The 24,291-nt window shown below is 36.8% G+C and overlaps 2 protein-coding genes across 2 annotated transcripts; one reads left to right on the forward strand and one right to left on the reverse strand.

The window, feature by feature from the left end:
- The first annotated feature begins 437 nt into the window (after positions 1–437).
- LOC132274100 (NADPH--cytochrome P450 reductase) lies at positions 438–16,920 on the forward strand. The gene is made up of 18 exons (XM_059775267.1): positions 438–1,098; positions 4,212–4,271; positions 4,365–4,441; positions 4,543–4,600; positions 4,681–4,764; positions 4,842–4,878; positions 6,672–6,741; positions 6,923–7,114; positions 7,197–7,289; positions 13,117–13,342; positions 13,453–13,536; positions 13,723–13,874; positions 13,968–14,064; positions 14,208–14,357; positions 14,440–14,517; positions 14,619–14,741; positions 14,821–14,934; positions 16,395–16,920. Exons 1-18 carry the CDS (start codon positions 802–804, stop codon positions 16,473–16,475), a joined length of 2,073 nt encoding a protein of 690 aa, XP_059631250.1. The 5' UTR covers positions 438–801; the 3' UTR covers positions 16,476–16,920.
- A 1,517-nt stretch (positions 16,921–18,437) lies between these two features.
- On the reverse strand, positions 18,438–21,986 carry LOC132272709 (protein NETWORKED 2B-like). Its single transcript, XM_059773804.1, has one exon. The coding sequence runs from the start codon at positions 21,984–21,986 to the stop codon at positions 18,438–18,440; it is 3,549 nt and encodes a 1,182-aa protein (XP_059629787.1).
- Positions 21,987–24,291: the final 2,305 nt, after the last annotated feature.

Raw genomic sequence — 24,291 nt, forward strand, 5'->3', positions numbered from 1 at the left:
CATATTTATACATAGGACGAGGCCAAGGCCAGGGGCATGTGTCCTCACTGAGCACAAGTTGGCTCCGCCGGTAGTTAGCAGTGATTCGGGAAGTAAATTTTGAAAGTCTCACTTTTGAATCGCACTCTTGACTTGAATAATTCGTGTTGTGGAGCCGATACGGACCAGGAGGAGAGAGAGAAAAGACAAAAAAAAAAAAAAAAAAAAAAAAAAACGAAAAAGAAAAAAGGGGTAAAGTGTGTACCATAGGAATATCTGGTGGCCAAAATAGAAATATGTAAACTTGAAAAAAGCACAACCATTTGACCACATTTGTTGTCAAACCAAGTAAATAGACATTTGCCGTAAAGGCCAAAGACAATTATACCCTCAGAAATCGCAAAGAAAAAAGAAAAAAGAAAAAAGAAAACCTTTTTATGACCCTTGAAGAAAGCGGCCCCAAAAATTTCTGGTCAACAAGGGGGGCTGTGCAGAAGGAATCGCCATTTTCTGTCTGTCTCTGCACCGCGTCTCTCTCTCTCTACTTTCTCTCTCCTCCTCATTCTCAGATTCACCAACTCCAAGGTTCTGAATCTAGAGAGAGAAAATCCACCCCCTAGAAAGGGAGAATCGATCATCAGAAACAACTGTTTCAGATAGAGAGGGGGAGAGAGAACTATCATCGAAGATATACATACATTCGCAGAGTGAGAGAGAGATCAGCAGAGATAAAGCTTGAATCGAAGAGGTATAGAGTGACAGAAAGAGATAAGAGTAGAGAAGTTGAGTAGTTGGAACTGTATTGGATCTATTCGGACTACCATGAATTCGAACTCTTTGATCAAATCGCTCGAATCGAAATTGGGAATATCATTTGGGTCCGAACCCATTTCTGATGTGGTGGTTTTGATTGTGACGACCTCTATTGCTTTGATCATTGGCTTGATTTTCTTCCTATGGAAAAGGTCGTCTGATCGGAGTAAAGAAGCGAAGCCTGTGGTGGTTTCGAAGCCATTGACGGTCGAGGTAGAAGAAGATGAGGTTGAGGTTGGTTCGGGGAAGACTAAGTTGACCATATTCTTTGGTACTCAGACAGGCACTGCCGAGGGATTCGCTAAGGTAAAGATCTTTCCTTGTCTTTTTACCCCTTTACTTAGTGCGAGGAGCTGATTGAGTTTGTTTTGTCTGTGTTGGATTTGTTTGATATATATATATGTGTGTGTGTGTGGGAAATTGGTATGCTTTGGAAGGTTAAGGCGCTGTTTTGAAGGTAGGGGTCAGATCGAAATTTGATGTGAAGGGTTTGAATTAGGGGAAGTGTTAATTAAAGTTAAAGAATTGATGAAGAGGGGAAACGGTGCCGTCTGTTTCTAGTTTCGCTTTTTAAGTTGAGGTGTTGAATTTAGGGCTTTGGACTCTGGATGGAGTCACCAAAGGTGGAATCTTTTAGAACCTCGAATAAGGATCAGACCTACAACCCTTTTGCAGAATCTATCTCGCTCTCTCACACACACAAACAGCTGCTTAATGTGGAATATTAGACTAAAAATTTCAAATAAGAATTTTTACTTTCTACTATATATATATATATATATATATTTTTTTTTTTTGCAGAATCTGTATCTAATTTACTTGTTAATGTGGATTGTTGAACTTAGTATCTTCACTAAGAATCAAACCCACAACCTTGCTGAATCTTTCTCTCTCTCTCAGTCACACACACATTTTACAATTTGAAAATTTTCATTCATATTGCCTCATTCACCTAATTGTGACTAGGCAACCAAACATCCAACCTACCGGGGCTACAAAGATAGTTATTAAATCGTTAGCACCAGAGTTCAAAATAAACCAACCTAATGGCCTAGTGTTGTTAAAGGCGCAACCGAGGCTCGAGGCGCAGGTCTAGCGCATGTTGTCATTCCGGGCTCATGACGTTTACTAGGCCCAGTGTTGTTAAAGGCGAGCCTAGGCGCGAGACTCGAGGCGCAGGTCTAGCGCATGTTGTCATCCCAGGCTCACCGATGTTTACTAGGCGCGCCTCGGTTGCGCCTCATCCTTTTTGTCGTTGCGTCTCGTCTACGAAATTCCCTTCTGTCACAGTTTCAGCAGACCAGCAAATGGTTTTCCCAGTCTCATAACAACGTTATATATATGCTCAAATGATGATCTCAATGGTATAAGCAATGTATATGAAAATCACAGCACAAGAGGACTCTGTGGTTAATGTGTCATATTTGTAGTTCTTTGAGCTTTGCATATATATCTCAAGCCTTTAAATCATAAAACACATCATCACTCATTCATTCATCAATTCTTCATGTATACGTGCTTGTGTGTATCTTTAGGCCCTCCACTTTCTTTTTTTCTTTAATTGAAATTACAAAAGAGTTCATATATTATAAAATACTTGATTCCTTTATTTTCTGCACCCCACTAATCTTTTTTTAAAAAACTATGATTATTCTATTTCTTAAGCCAAAAAGGGTACTTTTGGCAACTTAATAAACAAATAAGAAAGCCCAAGCGTAGGAGAGAAGAATCTTTTGTTCAAAAGAATAAACAAATAAGAAAGCCCAAGAGTAAAAGTGTCAACCGAACAGAGCAAGAGTGAGACCGTGAGACGAACGACGAAGCCCTAGTAGCAGAGATGTACGACGAAGCAACGTCAGCTCTTTCTTCTTCTTCTCTCTCCTCTTCTGCTTCTCTCTCCTCTCTTCTCCTGTACTCCTCTCTTCTTATCTTTGTTTACATCTCTCTCTTTGTCTAGTTCTCTTCTCTCTGTCTTTTTTTTTTTTGAGGGGCTCTGTTTTTTCTCCATTATTTTCTTTAACACTTTGTCTCTCTTCTCGTCTACTTCTCTCTCTTCATCTACTTCTTCTGTCACTACGTTTTTATTTTATTTTTGCTATGCTTTTTCTTTTTTTTCTTGTTAACTGTTTTTTATTTTTTTGTTAACAGATTTATATCTTTTTGTGCTTTGTTTTGCCATTTAAAAAAAATATTCTGCTTTGCCTTTCAAGAAAAAAAATTTCTGCTCTGTTTTATTGTTGCTGGATGCTTGTTTAGCTGATGGATTTACTTTTTTATATTTGATATTAATTTTTAGAATATTGATAGGACTTATGAGATATGAATGTTTTTATGGTAGTTTAAATTTTCAATTATGCGCCTCACTTCACTCAGGTGCGCGCCTCGCGCCTAGGCTCCAAAGGACCTCTAGCTCCTTGGGCTTCTAATAACACTGTAATGGCCTATAAATTTTCTTTTGTTATTATTTTTTTTTTGAACTAAAATCTGGAACCTAGGTTTTAGTAACAAATTGGAAAGCCGGGAATGCTTTAGCTTTATGACTATTATGGATTGAACTCTATAGAAATTGCGGTGGAAGATCTTTGATGACCCTTGTTTACCTTTTGTTTTAGCTTTAATGTGTTTGAGCTGAGGTGTAGCTCCAATAGTTGTATTTCATAGTGCAAACAAGATAACTAAGTGCTGCAATTGTTTTAAATGAATTGTCTATCATAGGAATTTGTTTTAGTATATCAGTGAAAACTCTCACTGGGAAGGTAGGAATGCCTTGATGACATAGCAAGGTGTCCTTTACCAAATATTCATAGTGTTTATGTGGCTAAAGTGTTTAATAAAGAAAGCTTAGAGTGTGTTTCAATCGTGAATTTTGGGTGCAATAGAAACAAGAGGGTGGAGGAAGTACTACCCCTTTTGTGGGTGCTATAGTGAAGGGGAATAGAAAACGGAAGCAATTTCTGTAATCCCTCCAGGCCCCCTTTTTCTTCCCTCTCAAAATTGGGATCATTTCAGGAGAAGGGGAAAGTGAACCATTATTTCATAAGTGATTTCCAATTTTATTCCTTCATCTTTCTGAAATAAAGCATTTAATTTCTATTCACTCCATTAGTTACCACACAAGACGGGAGAGGGTTCTTTTTTCCTCTTTTTTTTCCTCCCTAAACATAATTTTTTTTGAGAGATTCGCACCTTCTTTTTCTCCTTTGGTCTTGTGTAACACTACCTTTCTTTCCATTTCCCTCCTAAACTCCCAAGTACCCCATTACAATACGAGAGTCACAATGTTATATATTGTTTTCAATAGGCATTCTATATACATCGTTAACACAAAATGGAAACACATACACATTGTCCTTGGACATGTCTCTTTAATGTTCTTACATGATACTGTTGTGCTCTCTTGTGTTAATCTCTCATCATAGGCATTGGCTGAGGAGATCAAGGCAAAATATGAAAAGGCAATTGTCAAAGTTGTTGACTTGGTATGTTTTATGGAACTAAATAATGACTTTTGATGAGAAGCTACTTCCAGAGTTAACCATTTGGTGTATCCTTTTGTTTATGATTTGAATTAGGATGATTATGCTGCTGATGATGATCAGTATGAGGAAAAACTTAAGAAAGAAACTTTGGCATTTTTCATGGTGGCAACGTAAGATAGATCGTTTCTTTTATTTGCCATATATAGCATTTGTCAATGTATTTGGATTTTGGGAAGCCTGGAACTGATTATATTTGAGCCTAACTTTGTAGTTATGGAGATGGAGAACCAACTGATAATGCTGCAAGATTTTACAAATGGTTTTCTGAGGTTGGTAACTTTGTTGCGGACAAGTAATTGCAATACTTTGTTTTTCGGGTTTTGTTTTGATGTTTTGTAAATAATCTCAGGGAAATGAAAGGGGATCCTGGCTTCAGCATCTTTCATATGGTGTTTTTGGTCTGGGTAACCGTCAATATGAACATTTTAACAAGGTAAATTTCTTAAAATATTCATGTTCATTCATTTTGTTTTGTAACCATACTATCTGATGGCAACTTTTTTGAAACAGATAGCAAAGGTGATAGATGACAAATTTACCGAAGAAGGTACATTGCCTATATTTATTCACACTTCATCACTATAATCTAGTCAATTGATCATCTGAAGTTCTTTACAACAACGTAATATTATTGACCACATTGTAGCCATGATTGGATCTTTCATATTCCAGACACAGCTACATCAAAGTATTGTGACTGTTAGTTATTTCATTTTAGCCCTTTCAAATATAATACACGCTATTAATTTTACCTGCTATTACTTCTAAAAAATGATGACACAAGAAAATCTTAAACTTTTCTTGTGGTACACTATGCAGATGTTTTGAATATTTCTACTGCTGTCTACATTTTGTGTAAATTGGTTTTTAACTTTGGTTGAACAATCTCTCCTCTATTTAGTTACTATAATGTGTCTAAATGCTGAGTTTGAAAAGAACCTTATATGCCCGGAGTACTTGTGGTAAAACTTGTTCAACAACTGGACCATACTTTCAGTGAACCTTCTTGGTAAAACTTGAAATTGTCATTTCTTTTGTGATATTGTCGACCATTCACCCGTCTTGCTTAGAGATTTTTATTTTTTATTTTTTGATAAGTCTCTTGGTTAGAGTGTTGTATGAGGTATTTAATCTCAAAAGACATTAATAATTTGATTGAGAAACATAAAATAGGAAGTAGTTGCATGTATTGTGAAATCAATTAAGCTAGAAATTTATTAATAACTATTTAATGGATTGTCATTCAATTATGCTCTTACCTAACTAGTTAAGTCTCAAAAGACATAGTTCTCGTAATTTCTTTCTCGAACATGAATTGAAGCATTTCGTAATTTACCGAGTTGATGATGATTGAGATTTCATATTCATTAAGTGAATGATAATTGGACCAACTTGGTTTTGTGAAGGATGAAAGGGAATTAATTTCTTGCTTTTTTATGGAATTTGATGTGATAGGCATTTGCAATGTGTCAGCCTCTATGCATTCTTTTAGCAAAGCTGCCGAGTAGCTGCTGTAACATTTTCAGGTCTCAAAGATGGTGGTTATCAATTACTTGGAAATAGCCTTGAGAACTCTAAAACCTAAATGAGTGAAATTCTTGGCATTTGCCCCCGAGTTGGCAGGAGTACTACATATAAATACCAAAGGCTTATATATTCCTTTGCTAGGTGCTGGTCAATGTAGTTGACATTCTCATCTATGTTATTCATGGCAGGTTTATTTCAGTTGGCTCTTGGCAGGAAAATGCTATTGTTACATGACCCACGATTCTATATATTTTTCCTTTTTTGCTAGGTGCTAAATCAATTGCTATTCTGATTTATGTTTCTCTCATCCTTCTGATTATAAATTCAGTTCCTTTTTTCTAGTTGTAAGTGGTATTAGTTCGAGTGGTGTGGAAGTGGTACATTCTTTCTTGGAAGTGTGGAAGTGGTACATTGTTGAGTGGTTGATTGTCTATTTATCGTTGTACAGAAGTTGATATTATTATTATTATTATTATTGGGGTTTGGGGGTGGGGTTGGGGTGTCCTATTCTTTCCGTGGACTTGATTTATTGTGTGTTTATTGCAAGGGAGCAGATGTTGACAATTGTAAGAGAAACAGGGTGGGGTGGGGGGTGTTCTTTGTTTCTCCTTCCATGCTTTCATTTCGAGTAATTTTCTAAGAAAATATAGGATGTACTGAGTATATATGCATCATATGAGAATAAGTGGTGTCTGTTTTGTTAACTTCAAATGTTGGCAAGTTCCTGTCCTGGTTGTGGCAGAGATTAGTGATTGTTTGCGTCTATTTCTTGATGGCTCCAACAAAAAGTTGTACTCGTGTTTGTTATCTTAGGTGCAAAGCGTCTCGTTCCAGTTGGTCTTGGGGATGATGATCAATGCATTGAGGATGATTTTTCTGCTTGGTATGCTTTATTGTTATTGTTAATATTTTAAATTTAGTCTAATACTGCAACCATCAACTGATATCTATTATTTTTTGATAGTATCAACTGTTATTTATTGTTAATGTGGAAGATTCTATACAATATAAGACTTCAGTATTTCTGCCATTTTAACTGTAATGGTGTGGTTCTTCTGTTTTAGGCGAGAATTATTATGGCCCGAGTTAGATGAATTACTTCGAGATAAGGATGACGTGAACACTGTGCCCACACCATATACTGCTGCTATTCCTGAATACAGGGTAGTGTTTTATGATAATATGACATCTAGTGAGGATAAGCACTTGAACATGGTTAATGGGAATGCTTCATATGATATTCACCATCCTTGCAGGTATTCAGTAATGCGAATATGTCTAATCTCTTTCATCTTTTTTACTTTTTTCTGAAATTGGTGTTGTTTCCATTGTCTAAAGAGTTAATGTCGCTGTTCAAAGAGAGCTTCACAAACACGAGTCTGACCGCTCTTGCATTCATTTGGAGTTCGATATATCAGGCACTGGCATTACGTAAGTTTTTAGCTGCCCAAGTCTTCCAAGTAGACATTCAGATTCAATTTCTTTATTTCTGTGGTGGTAGTTGTAAGTTGAGATCAAATTTAATTTTGAAGTAACTGATAACCTGGTCTATCTATGAGATCGACGATAAAAAGATAAATACAATTGCTGCATGGAGAATTTCCCTGCGATTAAATTCTGTGGTGCATTGTTTTCCTTCTTGGGTGAGGTTCAGTTTGTCCATAGGAAGCACAGACACTCCTCTAGGGGATGCCGTCGCGGTGTCTGACACTGACGCGCTGGACGCAGCCCGACATGTATTCGACACGGCAAGATGTCCTGGAGTTGGTGTCAGACACTGCACGCGTCGAACACAACTAGACATGTGTCTGACATGGCTAGAAGTGTCTTGGAGTTTGAATAATTTCTTTTCTTCTATTTTGGTTGAGCAAGGTTGGAATATGGCATGAACACGGTGGACACATGTTAAGGACACATTTGAAACACTTTCAGTACACAACAGAGGTAGTTTTGATTTTTATTTCTTAAACAGGGGTCTTAAATGCAAATTTAAAAATAAATTATGGATTAATAGAAAATAATATGGAGTTTTAGAAAACAAAACAATAGTCATCCAATTTTAAGTTTCCAATTACTGATAAATGAGCAAAAATAATTTGTGTTGTATATATTATTATTATTTTTTCTTAGTTGGTATTCACACACACATGCCTCCACTGAGGCTTGAACCCCTGACCTCCTTTTGGGAAGTAGGGGCTTAGTACCGCTAGGCCACAGGCCTATTGGTAATGTTGACATATCTTTGTCGTGCCTGTGTCCTTTTTTTTTTTTTGAAATTTGTCATTTTTTTGTCTGTGCCCCTTGTCCATATCCGTGGTTATTCATAATTTCCAGTTTCTACTAAATCTCAATCCAAGTAATATTTGACATTAATGAGGTACATCTTTGGCAATAAACAAGTACTTATAAAAAATGTTCCCCTTTCAAGTTGAAAGTAAATATGCGCCTTGCTGGAGTTTCAATTTGATTTCATTGTAGCATTAATATATGGGTTGAGATGGTAATGTGATTATGTTGTATCTGTTATTAGACAAGGGGATAGGATAACGATATTAAAAATTTGTATTGGGAGGAAAAATTGTTCATATAATTAGTGATTACGCACCCCGAGCAGGATTAGATAAACAATTTAAGACACAATTTTGATTTATCAAAAAAAAATTTAAGAAACAATTTTGGGAACATATGGATGAATTAATTCAAGCCTGAAGGAGAAAAAATAAATTGAGACATGAGGAGACTGCACTTATTTCAAGTTTTTATCAATGGCTCCTTTGTTTTCAGTACACTGTACTTTTTATTCCTTAGCGCAATGTCTTTTTTCATTCCAACTCTTTTTTTTTTTTTCCTTATTGTATGTGTAGGATAATCCAGTTAGCTGTAATTTGTTCTTCAATCAGCACTAATGAGGGCTGATCCTTTTATAGTACAACTATTAATGACACTTCAATTTTCTAGACTGACTTATAAGCCACCCATAAAGCATTAATAACAGCTTTCACTATTCCCATGACATTTTTCATATTCTCATATCATGACTAGACTCTTTCCAAGACACTATTGACTGCATCAATTGTGACTAGACACTTTTCAAGGCACTATTAATTATTTGCAAACTGCCACATGTGCACGTTCAACCGCAACAAGTACTGGCGCTTTCAACAGCTCCGATGGTTCCAAGACCGAACAACTCACAGACAATGGCAGAAAATACAGTGCAGAATAATTTTCTGCCAAATTTGGTTCAAGTTTCTAACCCTTTACCTTATATTCCAATTCCTCAAATATCACCACAGCCTATGCCTCTTCTGCCAAGAGCGCAAATGGTACAAGTTCCTCCACATAGGGAGTCCGGACTCGGGGGCCACCAAGTAAGGTGGAGAGTTAATCCTTTGTTTGCCCCAAACCCAAATCCTATGGTATTTGGGGCCAAATCAGGCTGACCATCCCAATGTTTGTTTTGCTTGAGAATGTTTAGCAGAATGCACAACCAGCCAAATCATTTGCTTTCAATTGAGAGCAATTGGCAGAATTTTTCCAACAAGAGTATGGTTTTGTTGCGAGAAGGGTTGGGTGGCCAATGTATCATAAACCATACCCGCATTTTATTGATGAAGTAGGATACCCTAGAGGTTAAAGAGTTCCCGACTTTGTTACCTTTACTGGAGATGGAACTTGATCTACGGTCTATAACACATCGGCCGATTTACTGTTCAATGCGGTGAAGCCAAGACAAACCCGTGGCTGAAAATGAGATTGTTTCCTGACTTTTTGACTGGTCCAGCCTTCACTTGGTATATTAATCTTCCTCCAAATTCAATACGCACTTGGCAAAAATTGGAAGAAATATTCCATACACAATTTTGTCGGTCGGAGCCTGAGGTTTCTATGGCCAATCTGTCTAGATTAACCCAATTTCCTAATGAATCCGTTGAGACCTTTATTTCAAGGTCTAGAAGAGCAAGACACAAGTGCAATGTTGCTTTGCCTGAGACTGAATATGTAAAATTGGCACTTAACGGACTTGATTTGGAGTTTAAGAAAGAAATTTGAAGGCATGGAATTTGGAGACTCATTTGATTTGGCTTGAAGGGCTGCTAGATATGAGTCCATTCTTAAAGAAGAAAAAGATGGAAAAGATTTTTGCAAAGGCAATTATCACTGAGTTCCCAATTATGAGGTTTTTCTCAGTAGATTTTGATGACGATCAGCTAATGTTACTGAAATAAACATAAAAAAGGCTTATCTTTGTGAGGCTTTATTTATATTTTTTTTTAAATTTTTGATAAGTACTTTGTGAGGCTTCAGTTAGAGCCAAGTCTAATGATAGTGGCTTGCATCCATCTGCAGTTTCTACCAAGAAAGGTATGACAGAAGCAAGTAAAAATTATTCTTTTGATATAACCAGGGCAGAAAATTTTTTTTGACTGATAAACAAATCAACTTGCCTTGTGGTCACATAATTTGGCACAAAATTCCTCCTCAAATGAATTGAGAGGAAAGGGTTATTGCAAATATAATGATTATTGGGGGTCTTTCGACCAATAATTGTGTTGTTCTTCAAAATGCTTTACAGAAAACAATAAGGTACTTTAGGTTCTGAGAAAAGAAACCCGAGTTGATGGGTATTGATGGTGATCCATTTCCAGCCATAATAAGTAGCAATTTTATTGGGCTTGCGGCCTTTAGCCACCTAATGAAGAAGGTTAGAGTCATTAGACTTGGAAGAAGTCACAGCAGAAAATATAGCAAGGCAAAAAGATCCTGAAAATATTCCGCAAGACAGTCAAGGCGGAAAGATAATGGAAGAATTAGAAAGACAACTCCAGGAGGCTCAACTTGCATTAATTCAACAAGAGTGTTGTCCAAAATGTAAGGGAACCAAGGAAGAAAAAGATTCAGTCAAGGAAGAAAAAGGTAAGAATTTCACTCTCAAATTGAATTTCCTTGAAGGCGTCATCTTCAAAAGACCAGACATTTCAAAGAAGAAATCAGCCAAGAGTATGAAGGAATTTTTAGCTGAGAAAACAAGTGGTTGAAAGATTGATTTTTTCACCACAACACTTTTGGCCTTTATTTCAGTATGGCAGAAAAGGATACGGTAGAAAGAGGTATGACAGAAAGAGGAATGGCTGGAAGAGGCACAGCAGAAAGAAGTATGGCAGAGAGGAGTATGTCAGAAAGAGGTACGGCTTAAAGAAGTATGACAAAGAATTATGCTAGAAAGAAGACAGACAAGGAAGAAAGCAGAAGGCCACGAAGCTTAAGAAAGAAATAGTTCAAGAAGGATAAAAAAATTACAATAAGAAGAAATTGGGTGAAGACTTAATGGAATTATTAATTTCTAATAAGGAAGAACTTTCAGCAGACTCAAAATTCTGTCATATTCATTGGTCAACAGGTGTCAAAATTTTACAAATAAGATATGTTGATATAAAATTTGAGGGGCATTTGTTTGCACCCAAATAATGATTGACAATCCCATTCCGATTGTCTATGGAATTCAAACCTGAACTCTATTTATGATTCATTATTGCTATCTCATCTGCCCTTTCTTATTTCAGTGTATCAATTTGTGACGAGGCTATTTTATATTTGTTTTCCATATCTAATCATATACGAATTCTACGTATTTTCACATTTAGGATTTACATATACAACATATATCATTGTCAAGAGTTAATTCCTTATTAGTTAGATATTTTGAAAAAAAAAGGTAAAAAGTAAGAATTAGGTTGAGCCATATGTATGAAAGATTATACAATAATGATGTGTTTGACAAATCAAATACCATGGTCTTGGCTGAAAATGACGATGGAGCATTATACGGTGTTGACGTGGAATTTTACTAACGACATGGCAATGAGAATTATGGATTCACGATCTAATAATACACGCAAAGCACGCAAAAGGAGTTTGTAGCAGTTGCAATTTTTGAATTTGAGTGACACATGACGCATTCTGCAGTTAAGATGAGGATGATGTAGGCTACAACTGACGCTTATCCGATTAACTGCCATCAGATTAGAAAAAATATAAGTTTCTGCAGAGAAAGAAAGGTCCCTGACCATTCCAACAGCTGCACATTTCAATTAGTTTCTTTTATCAATGTCTCTTTTATTACAATGCATTGTATTTCTTTTCCTTAGCGTAATTTCCATTTAGTTCCTGAACTTTTCTTCCTTACTGTATTTGTAGGATAATCCAGTACTTCTATTTTCGGCCTTAGTTTGTTCTTCAATTGGTACTGTTGTCAGTTTGCAAGTAATAAAATATCAAGTTTCAGTTCGTTTCTACCATTGATTCCTTTAAGTTAAAAGTCCTTATCTGTAAAGGCAGAAAGAACATTACACATTCGCTTGATACATTATTTGGCTTCTTGAAATCAAGTTCTAATTGGACTCTGGCAAGCCCTTTTGCTCATGACCGAAATCCCAGAAGATTTTAGCGCCAAATAATAATCAAAAGAGTTTTCTGTAGAGTTAAAAGAAAAGCTGAGTTTCTAAACCATGATGATAACATGTGGTTATATTACTGTTATGGCCTTGATAGAGATGAACATTGAAACAAGATTCATGTAATCCCAAATAGTTTGAAAAAATGCTTTGTGGAATTCAGTAGACTACTCATCCATGACAGTTGAAGTCATTATATTGATTTTTTATTTTTTATGTAATTAGTATTTTGCTTTGAGTCTAGTTACATAAAATATTGTATTCTGAAGTCTGAACTATATTTCTTTGCTTAGTTTATAAAGTCTTATTCTGGTCTTCTTCTGTAACTTTACTTTACTTTATTTATTGTCCATTGTAAAACTGTAAAATTGATCTTTGAATTTTTACGAGATATATATATATATATATATATGTAGAGTAATGATCTCTTGCTCACCAGTGAGAAAGAACCTTTCTCCACACCAAGCATGGCAATCGTTAGGGTGTAAAGAAGGTAATTACCAAAAAACATAACAATCATATACAACGGTCACCATGCTTGGTGTGGATAAATTTCTTGCTCACTGGTGAGCAAGAGATCATTTCTGTATATATATATATATATATATGTAGTCTCTTGCATTTTATTGATACACTGCCATTTGATGTTTTTTTTCTTATTTGTCGATTACTTGTATACTATCTAGGTTGAAAATTATTCTCTTACACTGATCAATACTAAGTAGTGATTTATTTTTTTCCTTTTCTTAAGTAGTGATTTCATTCTTTCCTTTTCTTTTGGGGAAAATTATATTCTGTATCAGATATGAAACTGGAGACCATGTGGGTGTTTTTGCTGAAAATTGTGATGAAACTGTTGAAGAAACAGCAAAATTGCTGGGTCAACCTTTAGATTTGCTCTTTTCAATTCACACTGACAATGATGATGGTACATCCTTGGGAGGTTCATTGCCGCCCCCTTTTACTGGTCCTTGCACCCTTCGCACTGCACTGGCACGTTATGCAGATATACTGAATCCCCCTCGCAAGGTTAAACATTTTCAGTTTATCAGTTTATGCTTTTTTATATTTTTTCCTGGTCCGATTTATACGACTCACAATAATAGTTATTCTCATAGTAAAAACAATTGCATTTTCAGGCTGCATTAATTGTTTTGGCTGCTCACACGACTGAACCTAATGAAGCAGAAAGGCTTAAGTTCCTGTCATCACCTCAGGGAAAGGTAAACAAGTGTCTTTTTTATGCTTTTTTTCTTCTTTTTTATTTGTTTCTTTTTGTTATTTTATTTCATAGGTTTGTGCAGTTGAAAGTAGTTAAAAAATTATCTTGTTCTATTTGCTATCCCGTTCAACATACTCTTTTGCTTGATTCATTTTGTTTATATTTATGTTGCTTTGTCATCACCCAGGATGACTATGCGCAATGGGTTGTTGCAAGTCAAAGAAGCCTTCTTGAGGTAATGGCCGAGTTTCCATCAGCAAAGCCTCCGCTTGGTGTATTTTTTGCAGCAGTAGCCCCTCGCTTACAGCCACGTTACTATTCCATCTCGTCCTCTCCTAGGTGATTTTTTCGTACCATGCCCTCTAGTAAAAAGGAACTTTTCTGATATGCAGAGATCTCAGGAATATGCTTTCCTTTCTTTTCTTCGTGCAGATTTGCTCCCAACAGAGTTCATGTGACATCTGCTTTAGTATATGGTCCAACTCCCACAGGCCGAATTCACAAAGGGGTGTGCTCAACCTGGATGAAGGTATGAACAGAGTCACGGGACACATATCAAGAGTCGTGTTTCTATTTTGTGGTGTTATTGTTATGCTATACTTGGTTAAACTTAGAACTTGTCTTTAGCTTTATTGGTATCTAACATCATCCAGGTGTATCATATTAAATCAGAATGCAGTTCCCCTAGAGAAAAGCCGTGACTGTAGCTGGGCTCCTATTTTTATCAGGCCTTCTAATTTTAAATTACCGGCCAATCCTTCAACTCCAATTATCATGGTGGGACCTGGTACCGGCTTGGCACCTTTTAGAGGATTTTTACAGGTTTGGAATGAATTCATGATTTGTGGGCTTATCATGTCTATATGAGATCTTTTTCCCCTTATATTATTGATATGTTTTGCAGGAAAGATTGGCCCTGAAGGAGTATGGTGCTCAACTCGGTCCTGCTTTACTATTCTTTGGATGTAGAAATCGCCGAATGGTAAGAATCATAGCTACATTCACTCTTCTTGAGAGGGATAATCATTTGAATGCACTTGTGAGACTGTGCTGCATGGTTTTTAACTTGATCTTTATTTGTAGGATTTCATTTATGAGGACGAGCTCAATAATTTTGTTGATCAAGGTGTTATATCGGAGTTGATTGTTGCATTTTCGCGGGAGGGACCACAAAAGGAGTATGTTCAACATAAAATGATGGATAAAGTAAGTCAATAGCAATCACACAAGATATTGAGACAAATCATAGAATGGTGCAGTTCATTAGTTGTACTTTTGTGTGCAGGCATCATACATATGGAATATAATTTCCCAAGAGGGATATCTTTATGTTTGTGGTGATGCCAAGGGCATGGCCAGAGATGTTCATCGCACATTGCACACCATTGTACAAGAGCAGGTAGGGACTCTCTCTTTCTCTGTCATCATGATAATTTCATACTCAATCATTGGCAACCTTTTCTTTGGAAGGCGCAACTTCCAAACATTGGTCAACAATTTTTTTTTGGAAGAGCCCATCTTATGGCAGGCATTTTTTTTGAGGGCACTTATTCTAAACTTTGCTCAACAAATATTTTCTGGAAGCATCCGTCATATTGGATAGGTTTTAAGGAAAACCTTCCCCAAATAGTTGTTTTTATCCGTTTCCGCCCCTTTCAAACTAAAATCACAACCCTTCAAATCATCGTTTTTCTCAATTATACTTGTTCATCTTTCTAAACTAAAACCATTACCTAGCTACACCATATACTCGGGTATAACCGTATGTAACAATCCCTAGGTATTGGATTGTAGTCGGCGTATCATCATCTCATCATCATCATCATCCTTGCCTTAATCCCATATGGATGGGATCGGCCACATGAATTCTCTCTCCAAGGTTTTCTATTATATGCCAATTCACCTACTATAGTTAACCTTTAAAAATCATTTTTAATAATATCTCATGCCATGTTATTTTTGGCTCCCCTCTCCATCTCTTACCTTCTAAACTATTGGTATTGTTTGACTGGCGGGTCACTAGGTCTCCAATGCATATGTCCAAACCATCCAAGTCTATTCTCTCGAATTTTCTCACCCATGGGTGCTAGACCTAATTTTCCTCTCACACTTTCATTAGTGACCTTATCTCTTCTGGTCACTCCACTCATCCATCTTAACATTCTCATTCCGCTATAAGAAGGCATTGTTCTTGTTCTCCCAATTGCCTTTATGACAATAAAAATGGAACAACGCTAGGAATTGGTGCACAGTCAGCACATAACTCCAAAAATATAGAAAGAATCTAAATTGAAAGTAAAAAGGTAATTATCAACCTACTTAAAAAAAAAGGTAATCTTGATATGGTGTTTGGATTATGGGTTTCTGGAATTACCTGAAGTTCTGTATGTTGTTTTTTGGTCTCGCAATCCAAAGCTTCCGTCTCTTTTTAGAAATATTGCATGTATACAGATCACGCGGGATCTTTGTTGTTTGATGCCATCTGGATTGGTAAAGCAACCACATATTTTCTTCATAATATATTCATTTTTTGTTTCTATGTTTCAAGATTTTTGCAAGAAAATTATTTGTTGACATTGCACAAAGTGTGTTACTTATAGATAGATCTATCATTTCAGTGTTTTATGTGTCCTACATTATTTATCTATTTATATTTTAGGAAGAAAATTTACTTAAGTGAACATAGGGGTTGATTTCGCATAGTTTCTGCTGTTTCAGTATCTGGGTTATCTGTTCTGCTCGAAATCAATTTTATATAAGCGTTGAGCTCTGAAGCACCCACAAGAGCTATAGCAGGATAGCTCGTGTTGGTTTAGTAAAAAGCCTAATAACTTGAATTTACACTTAAATTTATTTCAGGAAAATGTCGACTCGTCGAAGGCAGAAGCTATCGTGAAGAAATTCCAGATGGATGGACGATATCTCAGGGATGTCTGGTAACAAGTTTTTAAAGTTATCCCGCTCTCCAGTCATTTGCCACATCTTTGGCAGGTATGGAGGTGGATTCATTTTTATATATTCTCTCATTCTTGGATGACATGCTCCTATCTTCCTTTCTGGAGTTTTTTCAGCAGAACAACACTACGAGTAAGACATGAATTTCGTTCTGCTAGATGATTGTTTGTTCATTTATTGGAGAGGAAGTAATTTATTTGAAGTTTGTAATTTTGTTGGTTCAACTTTACACACAAAGTATCATATTGTTTAGTTACAATGTCGTCAAAACACAATATTATAGGTCGCCGTAGGTTGTTTTGAGTGGTTCTGTAAGAATAATTATGTAAAAGTAGACCAGGTAGAGGTAGAATACCGCTGACATTTGCTCTTTTTGAAGAGACCTAGAAAAATATTCATATTCTTCAAGTCTTCGATCATTTTGTTGTTAGACATATTGTTTTTGTCGTGTGGTCCGTGTTGACAGTACCCCAGTGGTGTTGAGATTGGATCTTCAATTCTGGCGAGTAAAGATTGTGACAGAACTTTTTTGCATATTGGAATGAATACGCTAAATGCATTGCAGTTATTTCGCACTATTTGTGGTGGAATTTTGAAACTCGAAATCGCGCACTCCTACATTCATGGTGGAATGTTTGAAGCTCAAAAGAGCGGTTTAATGCTGAAAGCGCATTTCCTGAAGATTAGACTTGGACAAAGAGCTTGTAAACTAGTAGAATCTCAAGAGACATTTTAATTTTAAAAAAGCTACGAAACAAAAAGTTTACAAGAACAGCTTAAAAGTGATTTTAGAATTCGGGGTTGGGTTTAGGTTTATTGATTGCTTAACTTGAGCCAAACCCAATGGCATTACCTCCTGGGATTTGCCATGAGATATACATTTATATATATATTAATATACATCTTATAAAAAAATCGATTTTAGAATTCGGGGTTGGGTTTAGGTTTATTGATTGCTTAACTTGAGCCAAACCCAATGGCATTACCTCCTGGGATTTGCCATGAGATATACATTTATATATATATATATTAATATACATCTTATCAAAAAATAAAAATAAAAAATTGAAGCACCAAGGTAGAAAATGGAACTTGAGCAGCTTGGCGAACTTCAAGTGAGATGGCTCCCGTAAATTTTTTAGTAGTGCCAAAGTATGTTGCTTACTCCAGAACAATTTTCTTTTGTCCTCACTATGTAATATTTATGTAATACTTGGTATAAAGAAACAAATTGGAATTCCAAATGGCCATCCTACTGGCAAAGATTCTGACCTCGCATTCCAGCATTCCAGAGGTCGGGAGTTCGAATTCCCTTGAAATATTTTGTATCTGTCCATTGACAGATTATGGGGTGCTTTAAGAGGCTGGACTTAAGTCCGACAATCCTCCTTAACGGCTGTCGCTCCCGCTTTCACGCTTTGCATGCGCTTTCGCTCCCATTGCCACTATTTGTGACTAAATTTTACCGTTTTCGCGCTCTCGCTCCCGTTCCTACTTTATGTGACATAGGACTGGACACCTCCATAAACTCTTAACTATTGAAGTTCATCTAAACTAATGCAATGCTACCGTCAGGAGATAGAAACTACAAATAAACTTGGCACCTCAATGTTGTTTATTTTCGGGCCATTTGATCCCTAGTTTGGACTATCCGATGACACACATGAAGAACTTGTAGAAAAAGTGTCCTAGTCACCAATGATCTAATATAGAACCTAGGAAGAGAGCAAAAAGTGCAATCACAAAGATCTGCAAAACGATCATATATAAAATAAATATAATCAATATCTTTTCAATTTTTATTTTCTAAGGTAATGCAAAACTATCTACAAGAAGTAGATTGTTCAAATGTGGTGCCTAGGACTTCTTGCTTTTGTTACATTTTGGAAAGAGAAAAAAAAAAGAGACTAAACAGGGAAAAAAAAAAAAAAAAAACTCAATGCCAATCTATTTTGGTGGCAATGCAGATAGATCACTGTATTGTTTTTGTAATGCTGGACTCATGCATGTGAAAATTGATGGCGTCGGCGGCTTTTGCTTCTGCTTCTTTAATCTAACCCCAAACAAGAAACTCCGTAGAGGTAGTTTATGCCGGCTTGATGAGTTCTTGTGATTGTGCTTTGATTCAGAAATCCCAAGTTCTTCTTCCAATTTCGACAGAGTCATCTGGATTTCAACCTGGAGTCGTTTCACGTGTTCTAGACCTGCCTGCAACTCCTCCGCGACTCTGTTGTTTTCCTGTCTCATGTTCAGAACCTCCCCTTGAAACTTTGCAGCCTGGTATTCACTAAGTGCAGCGTCTTCTGCTTTAGACCCTGCCTTTGACAATCTTGATATCTCTTCATGAATGTTGCTGAGAGACAATAATCTATTTTCCAAGTCATCTTCCAATACCGTGTTCTGTTGCAGCCACAATCCTAATTCACTTTGTATCTCCCTCAGGTGCTTGTAAATTGGGCGCGCATCTGAGTTTATTGATTGATGATGATGCTTAGAAGATCCCTCTTGCTTCTTATTCTCCCTCACTGGCATTAATTCTGCTTGCAAATCCTCAACTGAACTCTCGAATTTCGTTATCTGTTGAAATGAGGTGCTAAACCTCAACCAGAACTCGATGTTTTCCTCTAGCAGTCCGTCAATGTCCATACGAATTTTTTCTTCAATAGCTGAAACAGGATTGGTTTCATCAACAGAAATGATTCTCTCTTCTTCTTCTTTTTCTTCTTCTTCTTCCACTTTCGGAAGGAAGCTTTTCACATTTTCTGCTGCAGTTGGTTCTTCTGTTCTTTCTATGGATTCGACGTTTTGTTCAGCTAACAAATCAGGTACTGGCTTCTGATCCGAACTTGGATATGAAATATCAAAAGCGAAACTAGATCCTCTCATTAGGGATTCATTTGGCACAGCCTGCTGCGAGGGACTGGGATCTGTCAAACTGCTATCCGGAGGTTCATCACGATTTACTTGGAGCGAGTCCAATTTTTCGTGCAAAGATTGAATCTCCATGTCCTTCAATGCATTATCATTCTCCAGTTCTTTTATTTGCATTGCAGATTTGAAGAGGCTATCCTGGTTTTTTTTCTCAGCTTCACTAAGCTGCTTCTTTATTTCCTTGTAGTTTCTAAGGATTGAAGTATACTCTTGCAGGAGAATTTTTTCTCTGTTCTCTAATCCATTCAAGAACAGTTCCCTCCAATTTAGTTCATCTGTATTCTCGGTTCCCAATTCCTGTGGCTGCATATCAAGACTATTATCTGCTGCCGGTAACAAATCTTGCTTCTTTGATTCCTCATCTTTTCCAGAAAGGTAATCTTGGAGATTGCTTGCGTTGGATCGAATGTCATGTCCTTTTTCTTTAGCTTCGACACAAGTACTATGATCCAGAATGTCATCTTTCTTCTCTTCCTCTTCCATTTGAAGATCTTCTATAATCAGTAAATCATTATAAGGAGCATCTCTCACTTGAACTTCTTCGGGAAGATCACGAAGCTGGAAACTTGGCTCAGATACGAAGTATGGTTCAACAGGATCATGATCAAGACAGCCCTCATTCTTTTCGTCTTCCATTTTCATATCTGTGGGAAGCTCCTGAAACTGGATGCTTGGCTCGAATACAAAGTATGCTTCGACAGGATCATGATCAGGATAGCCATCATTCTTTTTGTCTTCCATTTTCGTATCCATAGAGATCAGTGAATCATAAACAGGAACCGCCATTTCTTCATCCTCGTTGAACATTCTTTCTGGATTGGCATCTGGAGCAGCTCTCAATGGACCTTCTCTCGAAGAATCATCAAACTGGTTGCTTGGATTGAACAGAGCAAAGGTTTGTTCATCATCTTTGACAGAAGCTTCATGGCCTGCAACATCTTTCTTCTCTTCCTCTTCTGTTGTTGCTTCTTTTGAGCTCATTGAATAACCCGCTGTCACTTCACCATTTTGCTGAAGATCAAGAAGTTGATTACTCAGGTCGGACTGCACAAAGTTCTCTTCTTCAACCTTGATACAAGTACTTTGCTCTGCAATTACAACCTCCTTCTCTTCCTCTTCTTTTTCGACATTTTCTGATATCTTTGAAAGGTTGCCAGGAGACATTGTATCTTCACGTACTTGAAACATTTTTTCCGGATCATCAACTGGAACAGAGAACAGAACCAGATTCTGGTCCTCCTCATCTGGCTTCAGATTTCTCAATTTATTGGAAACATGGTCAAGATTACAACTCGCTTCAGTAAAATGTATTTGCAGGTTCTTGTCTTGGTCTTCGACATTCTGGTTTAGATTTTGAATGATTTGCAGTTTCTGCTCCAACTCGCATATCTCGTTACTCATGCTGTCTGAACCTTCAAACAGAGCTTCCTTGTCCTCTTCTAGGCCCTGAATGTGCGCCTGAAGCTCATTTGCTTCTGCTCGTATTCTCTTTACCAGAGAAGACTGAGAAGTGACCACAGTTTCTAAAGTGATAACTGTGTCTACTAGTTCATCAATCTTCTCTGCCATTTCAGACATGGTGAAAGATGAGCTAGAATTGGCTTCCAACTGTTCTTTAATCTTTTCCCGTAGCAATTCCAAGTCATTCCTCGCTTCTTCTATGCTATCAACTTGTTGGTCTGAGTTCTTTAATTCTGAAATTCTGCTTTCAGATTCATATTCCTCAGAGATGTGTTGTTGATTTGTGTTCTTGTTCACTTGTTTTTTGAGGGTCTCAAACTTCTCACGAGTTTCCTTAATCCTTCGGTACTCCATTCTTGCCTCTTCAACGGATCGTGCTTGTTTCTCTTGCAGCTCAGCCAAGGTCTCTTGGCATGATTTCAAAGCTGTGGTTGCCATCAAAGTCCTAGCTTCATCATCCTCAATTACTGTGCCAATACCGAACTCATCTTGTAAGCTGGAAACTTTGGCTTGCATTTCAGTGGACTGCTGCTCAATATCCCAGAACTTTGCAATCCCACTTTCATACGAACTCTTTACAAACTCTTTTTCCGTTTGAAAGGCCAAAATCCTTTTTTGGAGCTTATCGATTTCTTCAAGTGCCTCGGTTTTGCTCAACCCCGAAGCAGGTGTAGCAGCAGCAGCAGGAGGAACATTCATCTTGAGCAGTCCCTTTTTTGACATTAATCTCGATGGCATCTTGGATTTTTTCCGTGAAATTTGCGGAATTTTGGGGATGCTTAACTTCGGGGCAGCTGGTAAATCTTTTGAGGGTGTTTTGGGATCAAAGGAAGGAGTGGGCGTTGTTGCTACATTCTCTTCATCTTCGTCCTCCATTGATAGCTGAACTTGCTCTGGGAAAACTGTGGCAATGGTTCGGTTGGCGTTTTGCAGCTCTCTTGATAGATGATCATATCTCTCTGCTAAAGCTCTGTATCCTCGGAAAGAGTCTTCGACGAAGTTTGTTAGCTCTGGCCTCTTCCGGTAGTACATTTCTGCCCTCGACGCAAAGGAGTCCCCGTCCTCTTCAATGATTTTGAGTATGTAGTCTACCTTCTCCTCCATATCTGTAATTCCACAGAATAAGGTCAATAATTCTAGTACCCCCACAATAAATTTGTGCGCGGGTGTAATTAGCAACTTGTGGTTTGACGGAAGCTATAACCTTAGATAAAATGGAATGGAGAAAAATAGGATTAAGGTGTTGTTTGTATGTTACAGTCTTCTGTAATCATCGACGTTTATGTCAGTTAAATGTAATCTTGGGATGCAGATGATTTTCTTTTTCAGTCTATGATGCAATTGATGAAATTGCAAAATAATAATAAATAATAATAATAATAATAATAATCCAAACACATTATTTTAACATACATATAACATTGAAATTCGGAAAATTCATGTCAATTATCTTAGAATCATGTTTCAAATGCAAGAAAGATCTTATTACAAACTTGTGGGGTTGTTATTGATATGGAAAGAAATTCTATATGCCATTAAAACTCATTTTGCCACTACCAAGTATATGAAAAGAGAAACCTGCATCCTCTCCCGGTGTCATTTCATCTGTATCATGTCCTGTGACATTACATTGCTTGTGCAACAATTACGTTACGTTGTGACTTTTTGATGTCTATGTTGCACTACGGTGTAGTGCATTGCACTATCAATCTACACGTGGCAGACGACCAAGGCACAGGATCCCTTCTCTAAGGGGATCCAGATTCATGAAAAGAGAGAAAATAGTCCATTTGGTATATGATCAAAACATTTTCTGGTTCAATTATAGTCTCAAAACATTTCAATATAACACAGTATTGATCAAATGATTCAATTAAGAAAATACCCAGATTTGAATGTCAGAAGAATTTACCTTGGAGGTTTTGGTCCAGCCATTTTGACTGTTTTGTCCTGATGTGGCTTGCCCACCACCATGAATATGCATTCTTTGCTGCTCTGTGCAACATTCTTTCTCTCTCTCTCTCTTGTTTCTCTCTCTAAGATTCTTGATCTATCATGGACTTGTGATACAAAGCCTAACCTGGCTCTATAAAATACTAGCAAAAGACATGGAAGGCATTAGAAGAAAAGGACATGAAGATGGATAGGCAATATTGGTCCTGACACAGACATAGCTGTGTCAGAAGAGATATGCCTTTTTTTTTTCTGTCTCCCTCTCTCTCTGTTTTTTTTTTTTTCTTTTGTCAAGAAGCAAAACAGAATAGATATGCCTGATGTTGGCTAGAAATGGAGGAGAGAAAATTTCGCCCAAATAATAGGTGTAGGATCTTTTGAAATGAACAAATATTGTGTAAGTTGGAAGGCATCAACAAATTGGGAGTTAATTTACTATTAACAATGCCCATTTTTCAAATTTTTTTTTTTCTTTCTAAATTGATACATGTTTCCCAAATGCATATATTCCCTTAATTATTTCTAACAATATAAATATAATCCAACTATATATAGACCACACGTAAAATGTAAAACTCTCGCTTCACATCTTAGAGGTAGGAAATTCGAATCCTCTTGCGTAGAGAATTTTTCTGATAATTACGCAGTGCATGTGGAACTAGGAGATTAGACGTGCTCGTGATGAATTATGGAATTCTATAATAAGTTTGACATCGTCATTGTCAACAATAAAAATAATAAATAATAAAATATATAATCGAAGCAAGTTTTAAGCCAATATTGTTGTTATATTAAATATAATTTTTCTAGCTATAATATTATTTATTATCTCATGTAATTTTATATTAAAGATCCCTCTCTAATTTATATACCCCATCAAATTGTAGTGACTAGACTTGGACTTTGTTTTTCAAGGTTCATTGAAAGATATAATTTATATACCCACCAACCTGTTTTATCAATATAATGACAGGACTTGGACTTTATTTTTCAAGGTCATATATATATAGATATAGATAAAGGAAAATGATCTCTTACCGGGTGAATAAAAAATTTATCCACACTAATTATAATGACACTTGCATAGTGGTGGTATTACAAGAGATACATGTCTCGCATTGTCGCATTTGATTCAGATAGATAGGAAGTGAAATGGATATAAAGAGGTAGATATGCAGCACTACTCAATAGTTTAAATTTTTGTGTAAATGAATAAGCGTTCAACCCGTATAGTTACTATCAGAGTCAGACCTAATTCTTGATTCGGTGTAATGTCAAGCACCCGGTCCGGAGGGCGTCCGGGTGTTTACCCCAAATAGACAGGGTGGCCATAGCCACAATGAGGGTGTTACGAGTTCGGGCGAAGGAGAATGTTACAAGAGTTCTTATCCCACATCAGATCCGAATGAAAAGTGTAATGGGTATAAATAAGTGAGTATGCAGCTCAAATCAATAA

This window comes from Cornus florida, unplaced genomic scaffold (genome assembly GCF_030987335.1).
Source record: "Cornus florida cultivar Cherokee Brave unplaced genomic scaffold, ASM3098733v1 CherokeeBrave_3.0.0_Hap2_Chr09, whole genome shotgun sequence".
NCBI lineage: Eukaryota > Viridiplantae > Streptophyta > Magnoliopsida > Cornales > Cornaceae > Cornus > Cornus florida.

Coding starts and splice junctions, on each gene's coding strand:
- LOC132274100 (XM_059775267.1), top strand. CDS start 802: ATGAATTCGAACTCTTTGATCAAATCGCTCGAATCGAAATTGGGAATA. Junction 13,343..13,452: donor TACTGAATCCCCCTCGCAAG/GTTAAACATTTT, acceptor TTGCATTTTCAG/GCTGCATTAATTGTTTTGGC. Junction 14,358..14,439: donor CTTTTAGAGGATTTTTACAG/GTTTGGAATGAA, acceptor TATGTTTTGCAG/GAAAGATTGGCCCTGAAGGA.
- LOC132272709 (XM_059773804.1), bottom strand. CDS start 21,986: ATGGAGGAGAAGGTAGACTACATACTCAAAATCATTGAAGAGGACGGG.